The 26730-nt window shown below is 43.3% G+C and overlaps 1 protein-coding gene across 1 annotated transcript in view; it reads left to right on the top strand.

Moving 5' to 3' along the window:
* Positions 1-10470, top strand: part of LOC144603857 (cytochrome P450 3A30-like) — a 37379-nt gene extending 26909 nt beyond the window's left edge. The window contains exons 9-13 of the mRNA XM_078417622.1: positions 3361-3454; positions 5327-5487; positions 6626-6852; positions 8600-8762; positions 9990-10470. Of these exons, the coding sequence (XP_078273748.1) occupies positions 3361-3454; positions 5327-5487; positions 6626-6852; positions 8600-8762; positions 9990-10085 (741 nt within the window). The 3' untranslated portion in view covers positions 10086-10470. The remainder of the gene's footprint in view (positions 1-3360; positions 3455-5326; positions 5488-6625; positions 6853-8599; positions 8763-9989) is intronic.
* Positions 10471-26730: the final 16260 nt, after the last annotated feature.

Genomic DNA, 26730 nt, shown 5'->3' with positions numbered 1-26730 from the left:
CCTGATTGATCGGGGTGTATCAATTTATCTATAACTAGACTTAATCTATGAGCTAAGATTTTCGCTAATATCTTCTGATCAGTATTTAAAAGAGCTATCGCCCTATACGAACCAGGGTCTTCAGAATCCTTATCTTTTTTAGGAACGAGGATTATTGTTGATTCAGTCAGAGTTTGCGGTAATCTCTGTTGTTTAAAGGCGTGACTATATACAGTTTGCAAACGTGGAGAGATCAAATCACTAAATTTTTTATAAAATTCATTATTTAAGCCATCAGGGCCAGGAGTCTTCCCATTTTTCATGGATTTAATGGTCTCTTCAACGTCTTTCATAGTTATTTCTGCGGCCAGTGAAAACCAGGAAGGTTACATTCCTGCAAAAAGTTTTGCATCTGCGCAGAGCTATCTGTTATTTTTGATGAATATAATGACTGATAAAATTGCAAAAATCTCTGATTAATATCCTTAGGTAATTTAAGCAAATCTCCGTTTTCTGATCTAATTTTATGAATTGTAGAATCATCTTCTAATTTGCGAAGTTGACGTGCTAGCAATTTCTGTGGTTTATCTCCAAATTCAAAATGTTTTTGTTTAGTATATTGAAAAAGCCTTAAAATATGAGCTGAGAGAATATAATTTAACTTGTATTTGAGAGCTGCAATTTTATTATGTATTTCAATAGAGGGAGCGATGGCATTTGTTATGTCTAACTGTTTTATCTGACTTTCTAGGTCATGTTGTTCAACCCGCTTCTTCTTGTTTTGAGACGCTTGAAAAGCAATAATACATCCTCTCACAAATGCTTTAAATGTTTCCCAAAGCAGGGACGCAGGTGTTTCAGGGAGGTCATTTGCGTAAAAAAAAGTTTCAATTTGCGATTTAAGATAGTCATAACATGCTTTTTCATTTAAGATTTGCGGATTAAATCTCCAATTAGTCTGTTTCCCCGTTACTCCTTGGAGTTTTACCCTAAATGTTAAAGGGGCATGATCGGATATAATAATATTATGATATTTTGAATTATACGTATAAGGAATAAGTTTGGAGTCCACCAAGAAATAGTCAATTCTTGAGTAAGTTTTATGCACTGGTGAATAAAATGAATACTCTCGGCCTGAAGGATTTTCAATCCTCCAAACATCTTTTATATTTGCACTATTTATATAAGAGTTTAATAATTCACACGACTTGGATTTTCTTTTCCTTTGAGTTGACGATCTATCCAAATAAGGATCTAATGTACAATTTAAATCTCCTCCAATTATCAAGTTATATTATCCAAATTCTGGAATGGTATTAAATATATTTTTTTAAAATAACGGATTATCAAAATTTGGTGCATAGACATTCACCAATATCAATTTTGTAGAATATAGTTCTCCCACTAATATAACATATCTACCTTCAGTGTCGACTATAGAGGAAGTATGTATAAATGGTATACCCTTACGAATTAAAATGGCAACACCTCTTGATTTAAAGGGAAACGATGAGTGAAATAATTTATCAATCCATTTGCCTTTCAGTCTATTATGTGCTACATTCTTGAGATGAGTTTCCTGAAGGAACATTATGTCTGCATCAATAGATTTTAAATGTGAAAGTACTTTACCTCTTTTAATTGGTTCATTAACACCCTTGACATTCCAACTACAAAATGTAATACCTTTACCCCCTGTTTTCCTAATAGAATCTTGCATCTTAACCGATAGTCTATAATAAAGCAAATGGCCTGGCACCCGAACTACAACATTTTTCTTGAATGAAGGGTGGATGATCTTTTGTACTACGTAGAATGTCTCCCGGAAATATCTCCCAAAAGTATATAAATTCTGAAAAATGACATAATAATAAAAATTGAATCTAAAAAAAAAATCAATATATAAAAGGTTAAAAGAGTGCAGGAAAAAAGAAGAAACAACTAAAACTACAACTACAATTAGTGCAGTTAGTGGCAAAAAATCTAAGGACTTCCGTGGGATGTAAAAAAAATATAATACTAGCTCCGTTTTTTAACGAAGTTGTTTTTTAATTTTTTTTTTATAAAAGAGAGATAAACGGGGCAGGCCCGAAACTAATTAGTCTATAATAAATCGATTTTTCTGTCTAAGGTGTATTAATTAAGTATTCAAAGTAAAGTTTACATAAATCAAATATTACTTATACTTCTTATTAGTAATGATTAATAAAAATATATATGTTTTTTGATTAATAGTAATTAGTTACGGTTAATATTCGTATAGTATATACACTAAACTTAAATCTTTAGGTTTTAATATTTTAAAGTCCAATCAGATGTCTGCCAATTAATAAAGCCGTGAAGTCATATTCAATCCTTCAGCGACCTTTCGATCTCCCGAGCAAATTCCAGTGCTTTATTGTAGTCAGTAAAAAAGGATTCGGTTTGATTGTAGGTAACTCGGAGTTTTGCTGGACACAACATACCAAATCTGAGCGCTGGGATCTTCCTAAGAATAGATCTTGACTCGTTAAACAGTGCTCTTTTCTTGACCACCTCAGCAGGGTAATCTCTGAAGATGCGAATCTCATCGCCTTGAAATGATAAATGACTCGATGACTCTTAAGTCTAGTAAACAGTGCAAACACCAAGTGAACCAAACTGTCTTGGACTAGGGACTTTTGTTTTGTTTTCCACTAATTTTTTTTAAACTTATTGAACTTTTTCTGTTTTTTACGTTAACTATTGAGTGCTGTATTTACAGACCTGGTATGCTACTGCAAGTAAGAATTTCATTGTTCCGTCTTGGTACAGGTAACAATTAGACAGTCTTGACTCTCTTGTGATTGAATCACTGCTTCATTGGGAAGGATTATTTTGGTCCTTGAACAGTGGGAAGGGAAGAGGTGAATGGATGGGTGTTGCTTCTCCTGCACTTGTTTGGGATAGGGCCTTCAGATGGTGTTGACAGAGGTGTAGAACAGGGAGTCAGTCACAAAGGGAGTTTCTGCAGTTTTCTGATTTCCATCAGCTGGGTCTTTTTGGTGGGTCCTCAGGTTCTTTTACAGACACTCTATCTGCTGGCCTGCCTGACCAAGGGAAAATAGACAATGGCAGATACACAATGGCGATCAGGAACTCCCTTTGACACCTCCTCTGTAGCCCTGGCACATTTACGTCAGGCTTATTATTGTCATGTGCACCGAGGTAGCTTTACTTTGCATGCAACCCAATTGTATAGATAATACCAAACATAAATACAATCGAGTCAAACTCGAGTACAATAGGTGGAACAGAGGGGAAGATAAGAGTGCAGAATGTAGTTCTCAGCATTGTACTGTTCTATGTTCTATGTGCGAAACCCATGGGATTCAAAGCTCACAACGTTCTTGTTTATCTCAGCATCGTGTGGATTTCCTACAGATGATGGTTGATTCTCAAGGGACCGGCACCAGCTCGGAGCTACAGGACAATGACGACAAATCTACAGACAGAGGTACTGGCATCATGTATTCTAGCTCCATGTTTCTTTCTGGTCTGCAAATGAATGTGCCTCGTTTAGTTACTTGATCACCCTGGAGCTACTTTAACCGATCTGGATTACAGCCTGGTCCTGGATCTGTTTCTGTGCTGTACAGCTCTGACTCTATCTTTCAGGGAAAGTAAAGAGGAGGAAAGGAAAGGGACTGGTGAGATGGCTGTGGGAACCACCACAGATCTGAAGGGCTGTCCTGTGATAAGTAACTAGCTCTCTGACTGGACACTTGTGTAACTATTCCAGCTGCTCACTGGATACACCTTCAATGAATTTAGTCTGAGCCCAAAAGGCAAGTTATAATGACCAAAGAATTAGCTGAAGCATAGACAACATCTAAGTGAAGGCAGACACAATGCTGGAGCAACTCAGCGGGTCATGCAGTATCTCGGGAGAGAAGGAATGGGTGACATTTCGGGTCCATTCCTTCTCTCCGGAGATGCTGCATGACCCGCTGAGTTACTCCAACATTGTGTGTCGACCTTCAATTTTAACCAGCATCTGCAGTTTTCTTCCTATACACAATACCTAAGTGACCTGGGTATTGCAATGTGTATACAATTAATAGTATGATCCTTAACAGCATTGATGTTTAGTTTTGTTTAGTTTAGAAATACCGGGCGGAAACGGGCCATTCAGCCCATCGAGTCTCACCGACCTGCAATCCCCACACATTAACACTACCCTATACACACTGGGGAACATTTTATTGTACATTTACACCAAGCTAATTAACCTACAAACCTGAACGTCTATGGATTGTGGGAGGAAACCAAAGCTGTCGGAGAAAACCCATGTAGGTCAAGGGGAGAACGTACAAACTCCATACAGACAAGCACCCGTAGTCAGGATGGAACCCGGGTCTCTGGCGCTGTAAGGCAGCAGCTCTACCAGTGCACCACCGGCCTATAGAGGAATTTTGAGGTCCAAGTCCATAACTCCCTGAAAGTGGCAACACAAGTAGATTGGTAATGAAGGCAGACGGTATAGACAATAGACAATAGGTGCAGGAGTAGGCCATTCGGCCCCTCGAGCCAGCACCGCCATTCAATGCAGACGGTATACTTGTCTTCATTTGTCGGGGCATTGAGTATAAAGGTTATAGAAGTCATGCTGCAGCTTTGTAGGACTTTGGTTAAGCGGCATTTGGAGTATTGCGTGCCTCACGATACTCGGTGCACGTGACAATAAACTCAACCAAGTTCTGGTCGCCCCCATTACAGCAAGGATGTGGAGGCTTTGGAAAGGGTGCAGGGGAGGTTGACAGACCGGAATGATGCCTGATTAGAAGGTGAGGTTGGACAAACATGCATGGTTTTCTCTGGAATGCAGTAGGTGTGGGGAGACCTGATAGAAGTGTATAAAATTAAGAGGCAGGGAAAGGTAGACAGTTATTTCCCAGGATGTCAGGATCAAAGACTAGAGGGCATGGGTTTAAGGTGAGAGGAGCACATTTAAAAGGGGGTGTGCAGGGCATGCTGTTGTTTACACTGAGGATGGTAACTGCCTGTAAAATGCTGTCAGAGATAGAGGTGGGGGCAGATACGGTAGAGGCATTTGTGGTCTTGGGATAAGCACATGGATATGCAGGGAATCGAAGGATATGCATTATGTGCAGGTAGAAAAATGGCCTTTGTTGGCCTCATATTCGGTACAGAGGTTTAGCTTAGAGATACAGCGTGGAAACAGGCCCTTCGGCCCACCAAATCCACACATTAACACCATCCTACACACACCAGGGACAATTTACATTTTTAACCAAGCCAATTGTTTTTGAAGTTCTTTGTACAATGAGTCTTCATTTACAAATGCTGGTGTTTTGTCTAACTGCAGCTCTGAGTGACTCTGAGATCCTAGCCCAGTGCTTCATCTTTATCTTTGCCGGGTATGAGACCACCAGTACCACGCTCTCCAACATTGCGTACAATCTCGCCGTTCACCCAGACGTACAGACGAAACTACAGCAGGAAATAGACAAGGCTTTTCCCAACAAAGTGAGTCCTAGAATAAAAGCTTGTATTTCTACCACAGCTCTTCACGCAGCAGAGATTCCCAAAAGCATTTTGTAGCCAATTGATTTTGAAGTTTAGTGTTGGAGTGTTGCAGCTGGTAAGAGTTACTGCCTCAGTGCCAGAGATCTGGGTTCGATCCTGACCTCTGGTGCTGTCTGTCTGTCTGTCTGGGATTTGCACGCTCTCCTTTAACTGCGCGGCCTGGTTTTCTCCCATATCGCAAAGCCGTGTGGGCTTGTAGGTCAATTGGCCTCTAAATTGCTCCTAGGGTGTAGGGAGTGGATGCAAAAGTGGGATAACATAGAACAAGTGATTGTGGTCGGAATGGACTCGGTGGGTCGAAGAGCCTGTTTCCATGCCTGTATCTTCAACCATTCAGTTGTAACCATTGTTGTAATGCAAGGAATTCGGAAACCAACAAGCACACAGGTCTTGTAAGTCAAGCTGGAAAGGGTAGAGAAGATTCACGACTGTTGCCAGGACTAGAGGGTCTGAGCTATAGGAAGAGGTTGAGTAGGCTGGGACTCTGTTCCTTGGGGTGCAGGAGGATGAGGGGTGATCGTATAGAGGTGTATAAGATCATGAGAGGAATAGATTGGGTAAATGCACAGTCTCTTGCCCAGAGTACGTGAATCGAGGACCAGAGAACATAGGTTTAAGGTGAAGTGGAAAAGATTTAATAGGAATCTGATGGTAACCTTTTCACACAAAGGGTGGTGGGTGTGTGGACCAAGCTGCCAGAGGAGGTAGTTGAGCCAGGGACTATTCCAACATTTAAGAGACTGCTAGACAGGTACATGGAGAAGACAGGTTTGGAGGGATATGGACCAAATGCGGGCAGGTGGGACTTATAATTGGGACATGTTGGTCGGTGTGGGAAAGTTGGGCCAAAGAGCCTGTTATCATGCGCTCTCTAAATTAAACTAAAACTAAGCTATCCACCATTTATAATTCCTGGGTTCTGGATTTCCTGCAAGTCAAAAGATTTTTTTCTAACAGTACATGACAAAAAGTATTCTTCCTGCTCAATGTATTTCAATTTCCTACATGACCGGCTTCCATTATCATCTCCCGTCGATGCTGATATCCGTGCAGTTGTTAAGTGTGTCTCTCTGTGAAGGCTCCTCCCACCTACGATGGTGTGATGTATTTGGAGTACCTGGAAATGGTGATGTGTGAAACACTTCGAATATATCCTGCTGCGGCCCGTTTGGAAAGAGTCTGCAAGAAAGATGTCAAACTCAATGGGATGACCATTCCAAAGGACACCTTAATCGTGATTCCTGTTTATGTCCTGCACCATGATCCAAAGTATTGGCCAGAACCAGAGGAGTTCAGACCCGAGAGGTTTGTAACAATGCTGTTCTCTCTTAAAACCAGCAATCTCTAAACCAGTACCTACCACCATCTGTGGTCTTTGCTAACCAAGTAAGGTTTATTGTCATTTGTTTCCATGGAAAGTTCAAAGCAATGTCCTTCCAAATGCAGGCAGACACAAAATGCTGGAGTAACTCAATGGGACAGGCAGCATCTCTGGAGAGAAGGAACGGGGGACCTTTCAGGTTGAGACCCTTCTTCAGACTTCTTCAAACTCTTTCAGAGTTGCTCCAGCATTTTGTGTCTATCTTCAGTTTAAACCAGCATCTGCAGAGTATGCATGTGTATCTTAGTTAGATAGATAGTTCCTCTGTCCCTCCTTTCCCCTCCTCCTTCCCAGATCTCCCTCTATCTTCCTGTCTCCACCTATATCCTTCCTTTGTCCCGTCCCCCTGACATCAGTCTGAAGAAGGGTCTCGACCCGAAACGTCGCCCATTCCTTCTCTCCCGAGATGCTGCCTGACCTGCTGAGTTACTCCAGCATATTGTGAATAAATCGATTTGTACCAGCATCTGCAGTTATTTTCTTATAATGCATGTATATCTTATTCTTTGATTTTCCCCCTGCCCCTCCCCGCCTGGGAACTGGTGCACAGAGTGGGTCTAGGGCCAAGAAAAGACCTGACATCAAAGATTTTGCAGGTGGCAGATGGAACATAAAGCCGGAAGCTCATCATTGATTGCAGAGATGAAGTTATGGACTTCCCTCCATCGGGTCTTCCAGATCTTGCTCATGGAAGCTTGGTGTGTTGGAGCATGACTTGGCTGCCTGTCAAAGACTCTCTCTGTCTGGGGCCAGCCCAGGGAGGATTACGTTTGCCAACACTGTGTTTGTAAATGTTTCCGATACAACTTTCCCAATCTGGGAGCCTGCAAGGATGAAGCACTGAACTGAACAGACTTCAGGGCAATCAGTGGCAAGTGTTTTTGGCTGAAGAGAGGGCATTAAGGAAAGATAGACAGAGAGTGCTTTGTCTGAGATGGTGTAAGGTGCACTGGCATATCTAATGTCATACATATATTTATTAATCATGCTTAGCTAATGGATAATGGAAGTGGAGTGAATTAAAATATTTATTTCTTTGAACTTGCAGTTCGGTTATCATATTATACGTTAGTGTCCCCATTGAAGGAAAAAACCTGTTGATAAATTAGAGTTAAATTGAATTAATTGAGGTTTGCTTGGGGAAATGTTCCCAGCAGGTAACTTTGGGAACTGCTTGAATCTTTCCCACCAGCGCGTTGCACATCCTTCCTAAAAACTCGCCCTTTCCTTGACGAACAATGTTACTAAATCTTTGGCGCTAAAGAACCACAGGCTCGGGTCAGAGGGTGGTGGGTATATGGAATGAGCTGGCAGAGGAGGTAGTTGATGGAGGTACAATAACATTGTTTAAAAGACATTTGGACAGGTACAAGGACAGGAAAGGTTTGGAGGAATATTGACCAAATGCGGGAAATGGAACTGGTTTAGATGGGGCATTTTGGTCAGCATAGAAAAAGTAGGGCCCAATGGTCTGTTTCCGCGCTATGTGACTCTGACATTGTGCATGAACTTTGGCATCCAGTATCTATGGAACTCAAACACTATGTCCCTTTTGAATGCAAGGGAGAAGCTCAGACAGAAGGCAAGGCTATAGTTTCAAAGTGTTCCACTCTCTTCATCTATATCTCCTTGCCAAATTCGATAATTATCCATGTTTATCTGGTTCCTTAGGTTCAGTAAGGAAGAGAGGGAGTCTCTGAATCCTGCCGTCTACCTGCCGTTTGGGATGGGTCCTCGGAACTGCGTTGGGATGAGGTTTGCTCAACTTGTGGTCAAGATGGCAATCGTTTCACTCCTGCAGCGCCTGACTTTTGTGACTTGTGATGAGACACCGGTAAGTTCTACAGACAGAGGAATTACTTGAAAAAGTAATTTACACGGTGAAATTCCATTTTAAACTTAGGTTTTTACAGAGTCGTGCTGTAAATGAAGTGAGTTATGGAAAGATAGCCAGGGCACTCTTTTTTGTGATGGCACGTATTGTCTCTCGCATGACATACATGTTTATTAATTATGCTTGGCTAACGGATATCGTAAGTTAACAAATTAGAAGATGTATTTTATTTAGGCTGTACAATTCAGTTATTAGATTACAAAGTTTACCACCCCAAACTTTGAGTACATCGATGGAAAAATATTGCCGATCAACGTAGCTTAATTTTCAATTAAATTTGCAGAAATTTGTGGACATAACGCAATGCACTCAGACCAGCCTTCCCACCATCGACTCCATTTAGATTTAGATTTAGAGATACAGCGCGGAAGCAGGCCCTTCGGCCCACCGAGTCCGCGCCGCCCAGCGATCCCCGCACACTAACACTATCCTACACACATTAGGGACAATTTTTACATTTACCCAGTCAATTAACCTACATACCTGTACGTCTTTGGAGTGTGGGAGGAAACCGAAGATCTCGGAGAAAACCCACGCAGGTCACGGGGAGAACGTACAAACTCCGTACAGACGGCGCCCGTAGTCAGGATCGAACCTGAGTCTCCGGTGCTGCATTCGCTGTAAGGCAGCAACTCCACCGCTGCGCCACCGTGCCGCCCCTTTAGAGTGCACACTGGCTGCCTCGGGAAAGTAGTGACATACCCTCGGCATTCCTCCTTCTCCTCTCTCCCGTTGGGCAGGAGATATATAAGTCTGAAATCGCGCACCACCAGGCTGAGGAACTGCTCCTTCCCCACTGTTATCAGGCTTGTGAACGGTCCTTCCATAAGCTACTATACAGTCCTGATTCTCCGTCATTGCAACATGGGACTCTTTCTCTGGAACTGTTAGGCTTTGATGCTGAGAGCTATATTCTGCACACTGTATCTTTCTCTTCGCCCTACCCATTGCTTTTGAGTTTGGCTTGATTGTATTCGTACACTGTCGAATTTGACTGGGCAACTTGCAAAACAAAGCTCTTCATTGTACCTCTGTTCACGTGGCAATAATAAACGCAAACCTACCTGCAAAAAAAAAAGCACCGGAGAAAAGGATAATGAGATGAAACTTTCACCAATCTCAACTTGAAATTTTCTGTTAATGTACCGTTTGCTGTTTCTGTTTCAGATCCCATTGGAAATTGATGTGCACGGGCCCATGCATCCTAAAAAACCCATTGTCCTGAAATTTGTGCCACGAATTAACACCGAATCAATGGAGTAAATGACCAGCTTGAGGGGAGCGGTGGGAATATTTAGGGGCATGTACAACTCGTGATTGCTATCTCAGAATGGGGAAATATATCGATTTGCACATCTTTAAAGATTTGAATGACATGTGTCGATGGAGGAGGCCATGCAGATTCACAATGTGTAGATGAAGCAGTGGGGGGGAGCTCTCAGTGATGTATTAACAATACAACAATATATTTTAAAAATGTACTAATAATTTACTTCAAAATCCAATCATTTTAGGCCTATTGCAACATTTTAAGTTGTCTTTTCGAGAGAATGCCTGCAAAAATAGTTTTGTAACTCATTTTTTAATGGTTAACAATAAAACATGTAAAAGTGGGTATCTTTTGTATCCCGTTTTGGATGCTTGTGTACAATGCTGGTTTGTCTAATAAACTTCCTTTCATGTTTCAAAGAAATTGGGCAGTGTGCTATGAGCTAGTTATTTTATTATTTAATATTGAGGGGATTGGTGGCATGTTTGGCCTGGACATTGTGGGCCGAAGGGCTGGTTCTTGTCCTGTACCATTTCGTGTTCATGGAACAACTCTGTGGAATTCTCTGCCTCAGAAGGCAGTGGAGGCCAAGTCTCTGAATGCATTCAAGAGAGAGCTAGATAGAGCTCTTAAGGATAGCGGAGTCAGGGGTTATGGGGAGAAGGCAGGAACGGGGTACTGATTGAGAATGATCAGCCATGATCACATTGAATGGTGGTGCTGGCTCGAAGGGCCGAATGGCCTACTCCTGCACCTATTGTCTATTGTCTAACTCTAATTCTCAGCTTTTCACTCATTCTCTATAAATGGGTGTGAGTAAATGTGTCTAAAGAAAAGTGAACCTACAAGAAGTTCCTGATGGCAGAGATCGGGACAACTCGACCGTCTCCAACACGCAAATATCACTTGTGTGGCAGAGCTACTGTCTCAGCGCCTGGTTCGATCCTGACCTCTGATGCTCTCTGTGTGGTGTTTGCACGTTCTCCCTATGACCGAGTGGGTTTCCTCCCGGTGCCCCACGTTCCAAAGTGTGGGTTTATATGTTAATTGACCTCTAAACATATAAAATTCTTAAGGGGTTGGAGAGGCTAGATGCGGGAAGATTGTTTCCGATGTTGGGGGAGTCCAGAACCAGGGGTCACAGCTTAAGGATAAGGGGGAAGTCTTTTAGGACCGAGATGAGAAAACATTTCTTCACACAGAGAGTGGCGAGTCTGTGGAATTCTCTGCCACAGAAGGTAGTTGAGGCCAGTTCATTGGCTATATTTAAGAGGGAGTTAGATGTGGCCCTTTTTGCTAAAGGGATCAGGGGGTATGGAGAGAAGGCAGGTACAGGCTACTGAACTGGATGATCAGCCATGATCATATTGAATGGCGGTGCAGGCTCGAAGGGCCGAATGGCCTACTCCTGCACCTATTTTCTATGTTTCTATGTTTCTAATTACCCCCTAGTTTGTAGGGAGGAGACGAGAAAGTGGGATAACAGAGAACTGGTGCGAGTGGACTGATCGATGGTCGGTGGGCCTAAGGGCCGGTTTCCATGTTGTTTCTGAACTTTGAAAGCCAAGCAGTTGTAGATCTGTTTGGTTCAGCTTTCCTTGACTATCTCTACCCTCATCCATCATTACAGCACCTCACACGGTGAGCATTCACATGAAGCTGCAGGTGTAAAAACTCCACCTCATGGTCTTTCTTCTTAATGTACTGGAATAAAATAGGAACTGCAATTGAGTAATGGTAGGACATCAACAGATTTGCATATGAGAAGGTACAGAAAGGTCACTCATAAGTGATAGGAACAGAATGAAGCCATTTGGCCCATTAAGTCTACTCTGCCATTCAATCATGGCTGATCTCCCTCCTAACCCCATTCTCCTGCCTTCTTCCCATAACCCCTGACACCTGTACAAATCAAGAATTATCTATCCCTGCCTTAAAAATATCCATTGACGGCCTCCACTGCCTTCTGCGGCAAAGAATTCCACAGATTCACCACCCTCTGACTAAATAAATTCCTCCTCATCTCCTTAAAGGAACATCCTTTAATTCTGAGGCTATAACCTCTGGTCCTAGACTCTCTCACTTGTGGAATCATTCTCCCCGCATCCACTCTATCCAAGCCTTTCACTATTCGGTAAGTTTCAATGAGGTTCCCCCTCATCCTTCTAAACTACACAGAATGCAGGACCAGTTCCATCAAACGCTCATTGTATGCTAACCCACTCATTCCTGGGATCGTTCTTGTAAACCTCCTCTGGACCCTCTCCAGAGCCGGCACATCCTTCCTCAGCGGTAGCGCAGCGGTAGAGTTGCTGCTTTACAGCGAATGCAGCGCCGGAGACTCAGGTTCGATCCTGACTACGGGTGCTGCACTGTAAGGAGTTTGTACGTTCTCCCCGTGACCTCCGTGGGTTTTCTCCGAGATCTTCGGTTTCCTCCCACACTCCAAAGACGTACAGGTATGTAGGTTAATTGGCTGGGTAAATGTAAAAATTATCCCTAGTGGGTGTAGGATAGTGTTAATGTACGGGGATTGCTGGGCGGTACGGACTTGGTGGGCCGAAAAGGCCTGTTTCCGGCTGTATATATATGATATGATATGATATGATATGATGATATGATATGATATGATATGGGGGCCAAAATTGCTCACAAGATTCTAAATGCTGCCTGACCAGCGCCTGATAGAGAGAGCCTCAGTATTACATCCCTGTTTTTGTATTCTAGTCCTCTTGAAGTAAATGCTAGCATTGCGTTTGCCTTCCTTACTACAGATTTGACTTGGAAATCAACTTTTTGGTAATCCTACACCAGCACTCCCAAGTCCTTTTGCACCTCCGATTTCTGGATTCTCTCCCCATTTAGAAAATGGTCTGCGCCTTTATTCCTACTACCAAAATGCACGACTCCACACTTTGCTAGCCCTGGAATAATGAGAAGACCCACCCCCCACCTCTCTTTTCCAGCTTTCTCCCCCCCCCCCCCCACTGCAATCAGTTTGAGGAAACGTATAAGATTATTAAGGGGTTGGACACGTTAGAGACAGGAAACATGTTCCCAATGTTGGGGGAGTCCAGAACAAGGGGCCACAGTTTAAGAATAAGGGGTATGCCATTTAGAACTGAGATGAGGAAAAACTTTTTCAGTCAGAGAGTTGTGAATCTGTGGAATTCTCTGCCTCAGAAGGCAGTGGAGGCCAATTCTCTGAATGCATTCAAGAGAGAGCTAGATAGAGCTCTTAAGGATAGCGGAGTCAGGGGGTATGGGGAGAAGGCAGGAACGGGGTACTGATTGAGAATGATCACCATGATCACATTGAATGGCGGTGCTGGCTCGAAGGGCCGAATGGCCTACTCCTGCACCTATTGTCGGGTTCCGACTTGGAAAGTCGCTCGTGTGTTCCCTCCACAGATGCTGCCTGACCCATTGAGTTCCTCCAGCACTTTGGTTATTGCTTCAATTCCCTCATCCGGCATTCTATCAGAATGCTTTCCTAAAGCAGAAAGAGAAATTTATTCTGACTGTAAGTTGGTGATTAGCTGAAGAGCAGAAGCAAACATAACAACAAAATATGCTGGAAACACGTGTTGCGTTATGGAGAATTAGTGGAGAATTAATGTGGCGATTAATTTTGAGGCTTTGGAGAATTTGGCAAAACTGAAATAGAGTTACAGTGATAGATTAAAAACAGGAAAGGTAAGGAGTGAGCAGCATGTATTGAAAGAAACACTGAACGCTGGAACATGATCCTGAGAGTACGATGTCATCGGAGCTGAGGACTGCATACTAACACTGTCTTTAAAGGATCAATGGCTGTACTTAGCACGCGGCCGTCTGCCCAGAAATGACTTTACAATCTCCCCACACTCTCTGTTTCAGAAACTTTTCCTCCTTACTTTTCCAGTGCTACAGCAGAATTCAAGTCAGGTCTGTTGAGTTCCCATTCTGCTCAGCAATGCTGGAAAGCATGTGATGAGTCTGGAACAATGTTCCCCACATTCACAGCTCTGTGCTCATTAAATGAGTGACTGTTTCTCTATTTGGATGCCAGGGCCACTGCCAGATTTAACAAGGGTCCTGCCATGTTTTACTGAGAGTTGAAAGCCTATTTCATAACAATACTGAGAAAGCGCTCTGCTGGTTTGGATGATCTTCATAGCCTCGGCCACTTCATGGTGTTTTGTTGGGAGAGGCAGGGGAAGTAAACATCTGTCTAAACTTTCTCTCTTTCTAATGTTTTGTTTTAACAGATTGCAGCACCATAGAGTCATAGAGTGATACAGCGTGGAAACAGGCCCTTCGGCCCAACTTGCCCACACCGCCAACATGTCCCATCTACACTAGTCCCACCTGCCTGCCTTTGGCCCATATCCCTCTAAACTTGTCCTACCCATGTAGCTGTTTAACTGTTTCTTAATGTGCAGGAAGGAACTGCAGATGCTGGTTTAAACCGAAGATAGACACAAAAAGCTGGAGTAATTCGGCGGGTCAGACAGCATCTCTGGTGAAAAGGAAAAGGTGATGTTTCGTGTCAAGACCCTTCTGCAGATCAAATCCTGCTAACTGTTGCTAAATCTACACTGAAGAGAAAGTCCGCCTGACACTCTTCCCCTTTTTTATCGGTGGGGTAGGCCGCTGAAGCCGCCTGGGGCTCCGTTAGACTGGGCACCGCTGGAGGCCCTGCAGCAGCCTGGGACTTGAGTGGGTCAGGGGCCACTCCGAGAGGCCGAGTGTGCGGATCGGACGTAGCCTGCAGTGGCACGGAGCGGCGGTGGAGGACATCGTCTGGTCAGGCCGACCTCCGAAATTCCGACCCATTTCCGTCGCCAGGACAACGGGTCTTTATGGCCAAGCTAAGACTCTACATTTTTAACAACTTTAGACTTGAATCATACAAAATGGCGCTGGAGACGTGGCGACCCTTGTGTACTGTCACGGTGTAATATACTGTTCTTACACTGTTGTATTGAAGTATGATTCTGCCTGTGTATGGTAAGGTTTTTACTGAACTCTATGCAAAAAAAGGAATTTTACTGTGCTAGGTACACATGACAATAAAGTACCATTGAACTGTTGCAAATGCATTGTCCACCATCTCCCAACCCCCACCCTGCCCCAGCCACCCTACTTCTTTCACCTCCTTCATATACCCATCTCCCATTCCTGTCCCTCATTTCCCGATTATCCCTCCTTCCCCCCCCCCCCCCCCCTTACACCTATATCCCACCGGCTTTATATTTCACTCCTCCCCTTTCCAACACCTTCTTGTCTCCTTTATCACCTCTAGCCTTTGTCACATACTTCACCCATCAGCAATCACCCCCCCTCCCCCCACCTGTAACCACCTATCACTTGCCAGGCCTTGTCCCGCCCAATCTCTCTGTTCCAGCTTTCTCACCTCTACTACTGAAGAAGGTTCTTGACCTGAAACGCCGCCTGTCTATTCCCTTCACAGATGCTGCCTGACTCGTTGAGATCCCCCAAGACAATTTGTGTCTTGCTCAAGATTGTTGACTGGGTAGCACATAACAAAAGCTTTTCACTGTACCTCGGTACATGTGACAACCTAAAATTGAACTCCAGTAGCTTATGTCTTCGTGGTTAGAACCTGGTCTGTAATGTTCCAGAAAAAGTTACACAATGAAAAGAAGATGTCTAAATTCAGACTGTTTCAGTATTACATTTATAATTTTCTTTATCATTCACTTGCTGCTCATTCCATTCTAGTTCCCAGATTATATTTCAATTTTCATTATTCCTTCCATTCACACTATTTCAGCATTTTTATGCCACAATGAAGTTGATCAGCTAACTAAAACTAGAAAGCCTGGTCCATTAGTGTGACGCACCAGGGGCTTCCTGGCCCTGCTTTGACCACTGAGTTCTGATAAAGGGTCAGCCCTGAAACCTTAGTCATAGATGCTGCCTGACCTGCTGAGTAACTCCAGCAATTCCTGTTTCTATTTCAGATTTCCAGCATCTGCAAGTTCTTTCTTGACTTTCACGACCCCTGTATCTTTGGTTTTGAGTTATAGTTTTGCCATAGCACATTTTCAACTTACTTATCCTTCAAATTTTGAGACTTTTAAATGTGATGGGCTTTCCATCTCAATCTTCTAACATTCAGCAGACATTAAATCCCTCTATGAACACATCAATGTGGACGTGTAACTATCATCGATCATTTCAAATGTCTTTTGAAGGATACTTTAAATCAAGACCCTGTCCGGTTTCAAAGTGAACATAAAAGATTCCATCACACTGTTTCAAAGGAAGGTGAGGTATTCTGCGCAGAGCTTTGGAGAGTATTTATTCCCTAACCAATTTACTAAAAATCGTCTGGTCATTATCGCGTTACTGTTGACACCAAGAACTGCAGATGCTGGAGTCTTGCATAGAACACAAAGTGTTGAAATAACTCGAAGATAGACACAAAAAGTTGGAGTAACTCAGTAGGACAGGCAGCATCTCTGGAGAGAAGGAATGGGCGACGTTTCAGGTCGAGACCCTTCTTCAGACTGGAGGTCAGACTCTGAAGAAGGGTCCCGACCCGAAACCATATCCTCCTGAGGTGTTGCCTGACCCGCTGAGTTACTCCAGCACTTTGTGTTCATTGGATTGCTGTTCATGTATTTTGTTCTGGGCAGTTTGCCCAGTTAAGTCACCGCACTTCTAATAGTTCATTGATTGTGAAATGCTTTGGACTGTTCCAAGTTTATGAAAGTTGTGATACAGATACTTAATTCAAATCCTTCTTTACATTTTTATTCCGATAAGATACTGCTAAGGCTGCCTTTAGTTCTGCGTTACAAATCTACAAAAGATAGACACAAAAAGCTAGAGTAACTCAGTGGGTCAGACAGCATCAGGAGAAAAGGAATAGCTAATGTTTCGGGTCAAGACCCATCTACAGTCTTCGGTTTAAACCAGCATCTGCAGTTTCTTCTCACAAATTTACAATGTGCAAATACAGTTTCCTTGTTTAAATCTCCGCAGCATGTAGTCTTAATCGAACAGGCGAACAGGCACGGATAGACAAGAGTTTAGGCATAGATTAGACTAGGCATTTCCTGTTGAGTACCCTGTTCATGTAAACAAAAGCAGAGAGCTAGATTGATCTCTTCAGAAGAGTGGCTACGAGACAAGAAAATTCCATTCAGTAGTGAAGCCAAAATTCCTTTCACAGTTGGACTTTAGGGCAGTGTAGATGTTTGAAATATACTGAATGAGATCATCAGATTATCAAGCATGGCCTAATCAGAATAATTCCTGCAAGGTCCTTGAGACCGTTGCTGCTTTTGTTGCGTCAATGTTTCTGTTAGTTTGGGATCAGGACAAGAACGTAGGTTTAAGTTTAGGAAGGAACTGCAGATGCTGGTTTACACCGAAGATAGACACAAAATGCGGGACAGGCAGTATCTCTGGAGAGAAGGAATGGGTGATGTTTTAGCTCGAGACCCTTCTTCAGACTAAGAGTCAGGGTAGAGGGAGACATCGAGATGTGGAAGGGTAAGGTGTGGAAACAAGAGATCAAATGGACGAAGATCTAGAAAATGTAGAATGGATCATTATTAGTTTAGGGGAAGGTGTCAAAGAGGCATACAATCAGTAAAATCAGGAGTACAGTGAAACGAGTCAGACCTAGGATGGGGGAGGGTTGGAGAGAGAGGAAAAGCAAGGGTTACTTGAAGTTAGAGAAGTGAATATTCATATTGCTGAATATTCAAACCTTTATCCCAGGATGGAAAGAACAAATACTAAAGGGCATAGCTTTGAGGTTAAAGAGACAAAGTTTAAAGAAGATGTGCAGGGCTAGTTATTTTACACAGAGGGTATCAAGTGCCTGGAAGGTGTTGCCAGGGGTGGTGGTTACCACAGATATGCTCGTGGCATTTACGAGACATTTGGATAGGCACATGGATGGGATATGGATTATGTGCAGGCAGGTAAGAGTTGGTCTTGGCATTATGTTAGGTACAGACACAGTGAGCCGGAAGGCCTGTTCTTGTGCTGCACTATTATATATTCAGATCAGATAATACTACACATAAATATAATCAAGTCAAACTCAAGTACAATATATAGAACAAAGGGGTAGATACAGAGTGCAGAATATAGTTTTCAGCATTGTGGTGCGACAGTTCCTTAGACAATGTCCAATGGCAGCAAGCAGATGGTCAAGCCCGCACTTGTTCAGTCAGAGTTGTAAATCTGTGGAATTCTCTGCCTCAGAAAGCAGTGGAGGCCAATTCTCTGAATGCTTTCAAGAGAGAGTTAGATAGAGCTCTTAATGATAGCAGAGTCAGGGGGTATGGGGAGCGGGCAGGAACGGGGTACTGATTGTGGATGATCAGCCATGATCACAGTGAATGGCTGTGCTGGCTCAAAGGACCGAATGGCCTACTCCTGCACCTATTGTCTATTGTCTATTGCAATGGTCCATACCTGCCTCTCACTGGTTTACATGATGTAGCAGACCTGTGACACCTAGTCTGAAGAAGGGCCCCAACCCGAAATGTCACCTGCCCATTCCCTCCACAGGGTGGCGCAGTGGAGCAGCGGTAGAGTTGCTGCTTTACAGCGCAGAAACACGGGCTTAATCCTATCTACGGGTGCTCTCCTTATGGAGTTTGAACATGTGGAATCAGTATGGATAGAAATGAGGAATTATAAGGGTTAAAAGACCCAAATGGGAGTTATTTACAGGCCCCCAAATAGTAGCCTCGACATAGGGTGCAACTTGAATCAAGAACTAAAATTGGCATGTCGCAAATGTAATGCTACGGTAGTTATGGGAGATTTCAACATGCAGGTAGACTGGGAAAATCAGGATGGTACTGGACCCGAGGAAAGGGAGTTTGTGGAGTGTCTCAGAGATGGATTCTTAGAACAGCTTGTACTGGAGCCTACCAGGGAGAAGGCAATTCTGGATTTAGTGTTGTGTAATGAACCTGATCTGATAAGGGGATTAGGAGGCAGTGATCATAATATGATAAGTTTTACTCTACAAATTGAGAGGAAGAAGGCAAAATCGGAAGTGTCAGTATTACAGTATAGCAAAGGGGATTACAGAGGCATGAGGCAGGAGCTGGCCAGATTTGACTGGAAGGAGGCCCTAGCAGGGAAAACAGTGGAATAGCAATGGCAGGTATTCCTGGGAATAATGCAGAAGTTGCAGGATCAATTCATCCCAGAGAGGAGGAAAGATTCTAAGGGGAGTAAGAGGCACCCGTGGCTGACAAGGGAAGTCAAGGACAGCATAAAAATAAAAGAGAAGAGGTATAACATAGCCAAGAAGAGTGGGAAGCCAGAGGATTGGGACTCTTTTTAAAGAGCAACAGAAGATAACTAAAAAGGCAATATGGGGAGAGCCAATAATATAAAGGAGGATAGTTAAAGCTTTTTTAGGTATGTGAAGAGGAAAAAAATAGTCAAGGCAAATGTGGGTCCCTTGAAGACAGAAGCAGAGGAATTTATTATGGGGAACAAGGAAATGGCAGAAGAGTTGAACCGGTACTTTGGATCTGTCTTCACTAAGGAAGATACAAACAATCTCCCAGATGTTCTAGTGGCCAGAGATCCTAGGGTGATGGAGGAGCTGAAGGAGATTCACATTAGGCAGGAAATGGTGTTGGAGTAGACTGATGGGACTGAAGGCTGATAAATCCCCAGGGCCTGATGGTCTGCATCCCAGGGTACTTAAGAAGGTGGCTCTAGAAATTGTGGACGCATTGATCATTTTACAATGTTCTATAGATTCAGGATCAGTTCCTGTGGATTGGAGGGTAGCTAATGTTATCCCACTTTTTAAGAAAGGAGGGGGAGAGAAAATGGGAAATTATAGACCAGTTAGTCTTACATCAGTGTTGGGGAAGATGCTGGAGTCAATTATAAAAGACAAAATTGCGGAGCATTTGGATAGCAGTAACAGGATCGTTCCAAGTCAGCATGGATTTACGAAGGGGAAATCATGCTTGACTAATCTTCTGGAATTTTTTGAGGATGTAACTAGGAAAATTGACAGGGAAGAGCCGGTGGATGTGGTGTACCTCGACTATCAGAAAGCCTTCAACAAAGTCCCTCATAGGAGATTAGTGGGCAAAATTAGAGCACATGGTTTTGGGGTACTGACATGGATAGAAAATTGGTTGGCAGACAGAAAGCAGAGTGGAGATAAATGGGTCCCTTTCAGAGTGGCAGGCAGTGACTAGTGGGGTACCGCAAGGCTCGGTGCTGGGACCGCAGCTATTTACAATATACATTAATGACTTGGATGAAGGGATTAAAAGTACCATTAGCAAATTTGCAGATGATACAAAGCTGGGTGGCAGTGTGAACTGTGAGGAAGATGCTATGAGGTTGCAGGGTGAATTGGACAGGTTGTGTGAGTGGGCGGATGCATGGCAGATGCAGTTTAATGTGGATAAATGTGAGGTTATCCACTTTGGTGGTAAGAATAGGAAGACAGATTATTATCTGAATGGTGTCAAGTTAGGAAAAGGGGATGTTTCCAAGAGATCTGGGTGTCCTAGTACATCAGTCACTGAAAGGAAGCATGCAGGTACAGCAGGCAGTGAAGAAAGCCAATGGAATGTTGGCCTTCATAACAAGAGGAGTTGAGTATAGGAGCAAAGAGGTCCTTCTGCAGTTGTACAGGGCCCTAGTGAGACCGCACCTGGAGTGCTGTGTGCAGTTTTGGTCTCCAAATTTGAGGAAGGATATTCTTGCTATTGAGGGCGTGCAGCATAGGTTTACTAGGTTAATTCCCGGAATGGCGGGACTGTCATATGTTGAAAGCTGGAGTGGCTAGGTTTGTATACACTGGATTTTAGAAGGATGAGAGGGGATCTTATCTAAACATATAAAATTATTAAGGGGTTGGACACGTTAGAGGCAGGAAACATGTTCCCAATGTTGGGGGAGTCCAGAACCAGGGGCCACAGTTTAAGAATAAGGGGTAGGCCATTTAGAACGGAGATGAGGAAAAACCTTTTCAGTCAGAGAGTTGTAAATCTGTGGAATTCTCTGCCTCAGAAGGCAGTGGAGGTCAATTTTCTGAATGCATTCAAGAGAGAGCTAGATAGAGCTCTTAAGGATAGCGGAGTCAGGGGGTATGGGGAGAAGGCAGGAACGGGGTACTGATTGAGAATGATCAGCCATGATCACATTGAATGGTGGGGCTGGCTCGAAGGGCCGAATGGCCTACTCTTGCACCTATTGTCATCGCTGATTGGAGCAGACTGGAGTGGGCCAAAGGGTCTGTTTCCACACTGTATCCCTAAAGTCTAACGGTGTTGCTTGACCTGCTGAGTTCCTCCAACACTTTGTGTTTTTACTGAAAATTCTGGCATCTGCAGTTCCTTGTGTCTCCAAGGCCATATCATCACCCTACACTTTCCTTAATCTTCACCACCAACACACTTCCCATTGGAGTGGACCCCGGTCTCCAGGGCAAGTGGTAAATTACTCAGCTCACAGTGTCTCCATGAGGAATGGTGCTCCCAGCATGGCAACTTGGACCCTCATTGACTCGGTAGCATCCCAAGAGGGAGAATGCCAGAGCTGATTGGAACTAACAGCAACGCACTCTGCACATTTTCAGAGCTTTTGTAAATAGCATTAGGGATATTGCATTTCAATGTCAGAAAAACAACCCAGATGGAATTCATCATCAGTGCATCATCCTCACAACGTACTTTCCCATCCACCTTCACATCATCGGTCAACATCGACACAATACACTCAAGCACTTCATTTGTATAGATTGTAATTAGTTTAAGCCCCGAGACTGTATAGGTAGGCATATCATTACGTGTGGAATGGAGGGATATGGATCATGTGCAGGCTGGAGGGGTTTGTGTAACTTAGCATCGTGCTTGGCATGGACATTGTGGGCCGAAGGGCCTGTTCCTCTGCTGGGCTGATCTATGTTCAAATGGTCCTTGAGTTGCCCCATTAGTTATAGCTTTTCAACTTGGAAATTACTTGTTTTTCCTGCCCTTGTTTTCTGCCTGTTAAGCAACTCTTTATCTAAAGTAATTACAGTACTTATCTCCATTAGCTCTTTCTTGTGTTATAAATTTTTAACTGGCACCTGATCAAGTGCCCTTAGGAAATCTTAACACGTTGGTTTACTTTTGATTCACCCTCAAAAACAACTCTAACAAAATGATGAAACATCAATTCCCTTTCATAAACCAGGTTATAATAATATAATAATAAATTTTATTTGTCATATGTAGGTTGACACAGGGTCACCGGACAATGAAATGTATTTGACAAGACAATGGGTCATCTCAGCAGTAATATTCCAAGGATAAAGAAGATTAAAAAATGACATTAGTAAGGTAAAAAGACAATATTAAAAAATAATCAACATATATGATTTGAAATGTGTTTATGAGTTCAGAAGCCTGATGACCTGATGGTAGAAACTGTTGTAGACATGATGTAGAAACATCAGAGGATGTTGGTTGACGCTACCAATCCCTGATGGGATCTATCCCAGGTTTTATTGATAAAGGCAAGAGAGGAGATTGCAGGGGGTGTGACGATGATCTTCATATCATCTCTAGCCACGGGCTTTAAGATGATAGGGGGATAATTAAAGGGTCAAGGTTTTTTTACACAAGAGTGGTAAATGCCAGGAACACGCTGCCAGAGGTGGTAGTGGAAGCAAATATGATGGTGGATTTTAGATCAGCATCTGGATGTGCAGCCAATAGAGCGATATTGATCATGTACAGGCAGAGGAGATTAGTTTGGCATCATGTAGAAACAAGGAACTGCAGATGCTGCATTACACAGAAGGACACAAAGTGTGGGAGTAACTCAGTAGGCCAGGCAACGTCTCTGGAGTGCATGGATAAGTGATGTTTCGGATTGGGACCCTTCTTCAAAGTGTAACTCAAAACGTGGCCCATCCACGTTCTGCAGTGATGCCTGACCTGCTGAGTTACTACAGCACTTTATGTCCTAATTTGACATCATGTTAAGCGCAGACATTAAGCACAAGCCTGTTCCTGTGCTCGACTGTTTTCTGTGATCTGCTGAGACATTCTGCAATGATGCAGCTTCGCCGAATAACACTGTTCATTCCTCTTTACATTTTCAAACTTCTCCTTCCTCCCGCTAGTATTTGGTTTAAATTTTACATTCAGCCCCAGTTTTGTCAGGATGCAGTTTCCAGTGAAGTCGTTAGGGAAATCAAAAATGTTTGAGGTGAGTGGGGCAAGATTTAATACGAACCCGAGGGGCAACCTTTTTTACTCAGAGGATGTTGGTATCAGGAACAAGCTGCCAGAGGCGGTAGTTGAGGGAGATACTTTCACAGCATTCTAAAAGAAACGTGGACAGATACATGGATAGGAAGGTTTAGGGATATGGGTCATATGTGGGTAAATGGGACTAGCATCTTGGTCGGTATGGACTGGTTGGGCCGAAGTGCCTGTTTCCATCCTGTGTGATTCTAGAACTCTATGATACAGTTTCAAGTGAAGCCAAGCTCAGTAGAACTCTTCACTCTTTCCCTGCTACCGGCCACTTTCTTCTGAATTGAAACACTTTCTCCCACAAAACTCCTTAAATTTCACATTTAATTCTCAGATCTCTTTGATTCTATGCCAACTTGTAACTGATTCAGATATTAATCCACATATCCAGTGGGGGCCTGCTTGTTAGTTTCTACCTTTGTTATTTTGAATTCCTCCATATAATGTCTTTATAATTTATACCTTTGTTGTCACGGCAACAGTAATGAGATCCTTCCTTCCCTCTCTCCAGCCCCGACAGCAACATGCCATTCAGGACTCGAGCCTGTTCCTGCACAGAATAATATCTACTCCTTAGAAAGACACACAAAGCTGGAGTAACTCAGCGGGTCAGGCAGCATCTCTGGAGAAAAGGAACAGGGGATGTTTCGGGTCGAGACCCTTCTTCAGGGGAAAGGGAAACCAGATGTATAGACGGTGATGTGGAGACATATGGAACAAATGAGTGAAAGATATGCAAAAAAGTAATGATGATAAAGGAAACAGGCCATTGTCAGCTGTGGGCTAGGTGAAAACAAGTAACTTGGATGTCCGGAACCAGAGTTGGAATCCCCGAGGTAGAAGATGGAGACTCAGGCACCTATTCCTTTTCTCCAGAGATGCTGTCTGACCCGCTGAGTTACTCCAGCTTTTTAAGTCTATCTCGGTTTAAACCAGCATCTGCAGTTCCTTCCTACACAATATCTACTCATTTGTCTCTATTGCCTCTCGCAACCAATATACATTTCACTTCCCACTCAAATGGTGCCATGTTACATGGAGTCATTTTCAGATTGCCCACTCTCTCCACAGTTGTAGTTCATGCCCAAACTGGCAGAATAAATAACTGGGTGGCACAGTGGCACAGCTGATGGAGCTGTTACCTCACTATGTCAGAGATCTGGGTTCAATCCTGACCTCAGGTGCTGTCTGTGTGGAGTTTGCACCTTCTCTCTGTGGATTTCCGCCAGGTGCACTGGTTTCCTCCCAACTTATGGTCATGTCACGTATGATTGTTGTCATGTATGATATGATTCACCTGGATAGCATGTAGAACAACTGTACCTCAGTATCAGTATTGGCTCTTCATTAGGTTTGTCACAGCTGCAAAGCAATTTTTTCAAGCACATTTACGCTCTCATACAACCATGCTGACTCTGCTTGATTATGACAACATTTTGTATTTATTATAAAAGGTCGAGTTTGAGATTGTGCGTCAGCCAGCCTGAGCCAACGTTCCTGGCAATGTCAGCGATTGCCACCAAATCTCAGGCGGTCTGGCCACCCCTTTTAGTTCCTGGTTTATATGATCAATTGATTTAGGTTTCTTGTTATTTTGTGCACTGGAGAGTTGAGGCTGGTTTTGGTGTTGGGCCTTACCTGTGCTGCTGCTGCGTGACCCGAGGTGTCCACGCTCTCTGGGCTGTTGTAAAGTAGAGGCAGAATGTCCGGGAAAACTCAACGGAGAACGTAGCGTCTGTGGAGAGAGAAACAGGGACAATGATTCGCTCCTACCATTGGCAAGAAGGTTTAGGAGTCTGAAAACAGTGACCTCCAGTTTCAAGCATAGCTTCTTCCAAACAACCATCAGGCTCTTGAACATCACGCAACACAAATCTCAATTGTAAACGTCTTTGGTCACACCAAGGACAATGTTTTTTTGCACTAGTATTGTGGTTATTAATTTATTGATTTTTTAAAAAAACAGGCAGGCAAGGGCTGGTCTTGGCACCATGTTTGGCACCAACATTGTGGGCGAAGGGCCTGTTCCTGTGCTGTACAGTTCTATGTTTGTTTATTACATTTAATCTCTGTGTACTGTGTTTACAGGCATGTTCAGCTGCTGTAAGTAAGAATTTTACTGTTCCCTTGTTGGTGCCAATGACAATTAAACACTCTAGACTCTTGAATGCTTTGTCAATGACAGGGAGTAGTTACAGACCACTCATGATCTATAATGAGTATAATAGATTATTGTCACTGATGGTTGTACTGGAATGTTTTGTGTCATTGTGGGGAAATGCCTGAGTGATGGACATAAAAGAATGTGTCCCAAACAGTAACCATTGAAAATTTTGAAATGCTGATATGGTAGCAGATTCTAAAAGAAAAGAAGATCCAGCAGACTGGATTAAAAGTGTGGAGAAGGTTTACGAGGATGTTCCCCGAACTTGAGGGGCTGAGCTAAAGGGAAAGGTTGGGCAGGTGAGGATTTAATTTCTTGGAACCGGGACGATGAGGGATGATCTTATCAAGGTGTATTAGATCATGAGGTGAATAGGTGTACAGTCTTTTACCCAGAGCAGGGGAATCAAGAACCAGAGGTCAAAGGTTTGAAGTGAGAGGGAAAAGATTTAATAGGAAACCAATGGGCAACTTTTTCCACACTTAGGGCAGTGGGTGCATGAAACGGGATGACAGAGGAGGTAGTTGAGGCAGGTATTGTAACAACATTTTAAAAGACATTTGGACAGGTAAATCGATAGGAAAGGTTTAGAGCGACATGGGCCAAACGTGGGCAGGTGGATGGGACATCTTTGTTGCCATGGGCAAGTTGGGTCGAAGGGCCTGTTTCCATGCTGTATGACAATGAAATCAAGGGGGAAAAAGCAGCAAACTCAGATAACACTGTTGCAATCTGACCTGTTGACGATTACCAGCATTTTCTGTTTTTACTAACTTAAAATCAATTTAAATTACAATTGTGTAAAAGTCTGCTTAAGTATCCCCTTCTATATTTACAACGGGAAAAGTTGTGATAACTGATTGATAAATGCAAAATAATAGGCACCATTTTACGAGGCAACGTGCTGTACTCTGCCGCCATCTAGTGTACAATTTGGATTATTACTGGCATTTAAAACAAAAAGACACAAAGTGCTGGAGTAACTCAGCAGGTCAAGCAATATCTCTGGAGAACATGAATAGCGGTGTTTTGGGTTGAGACCTCTCTTCAGACATTGGGTCGAGATCCTTCTTCAGAAGACGGGTCTCGACCCGATAGTCACCTATTCCAGAGATGCTGCCTGACCCGCTGCATTACTCCAGTATGTTGTGTCCTTTTGTGTATTAATCAGCATCTGCAGTTCTTTGTTTGTACGTTCAGAAT

Source organism: Rhinoraja longicauda, chromosome 21 (assembly GCF_053455715.1).
Source record: "Rhinoraja longicauda isolate Sanriku21f chromosome 21, sRhiLon1.1, whole genome shotgun sequence".
Lineage (NCBI taxonomy): Eukaryota > Metazoa > Chordata > Chondrichthyes > Rajiformes > Arhynchobatidae > Rhinoraja > Rhinoraja longicauda.
This window is presented reverse-complemented; position numbering and strand designations above follow the sequence as displayed.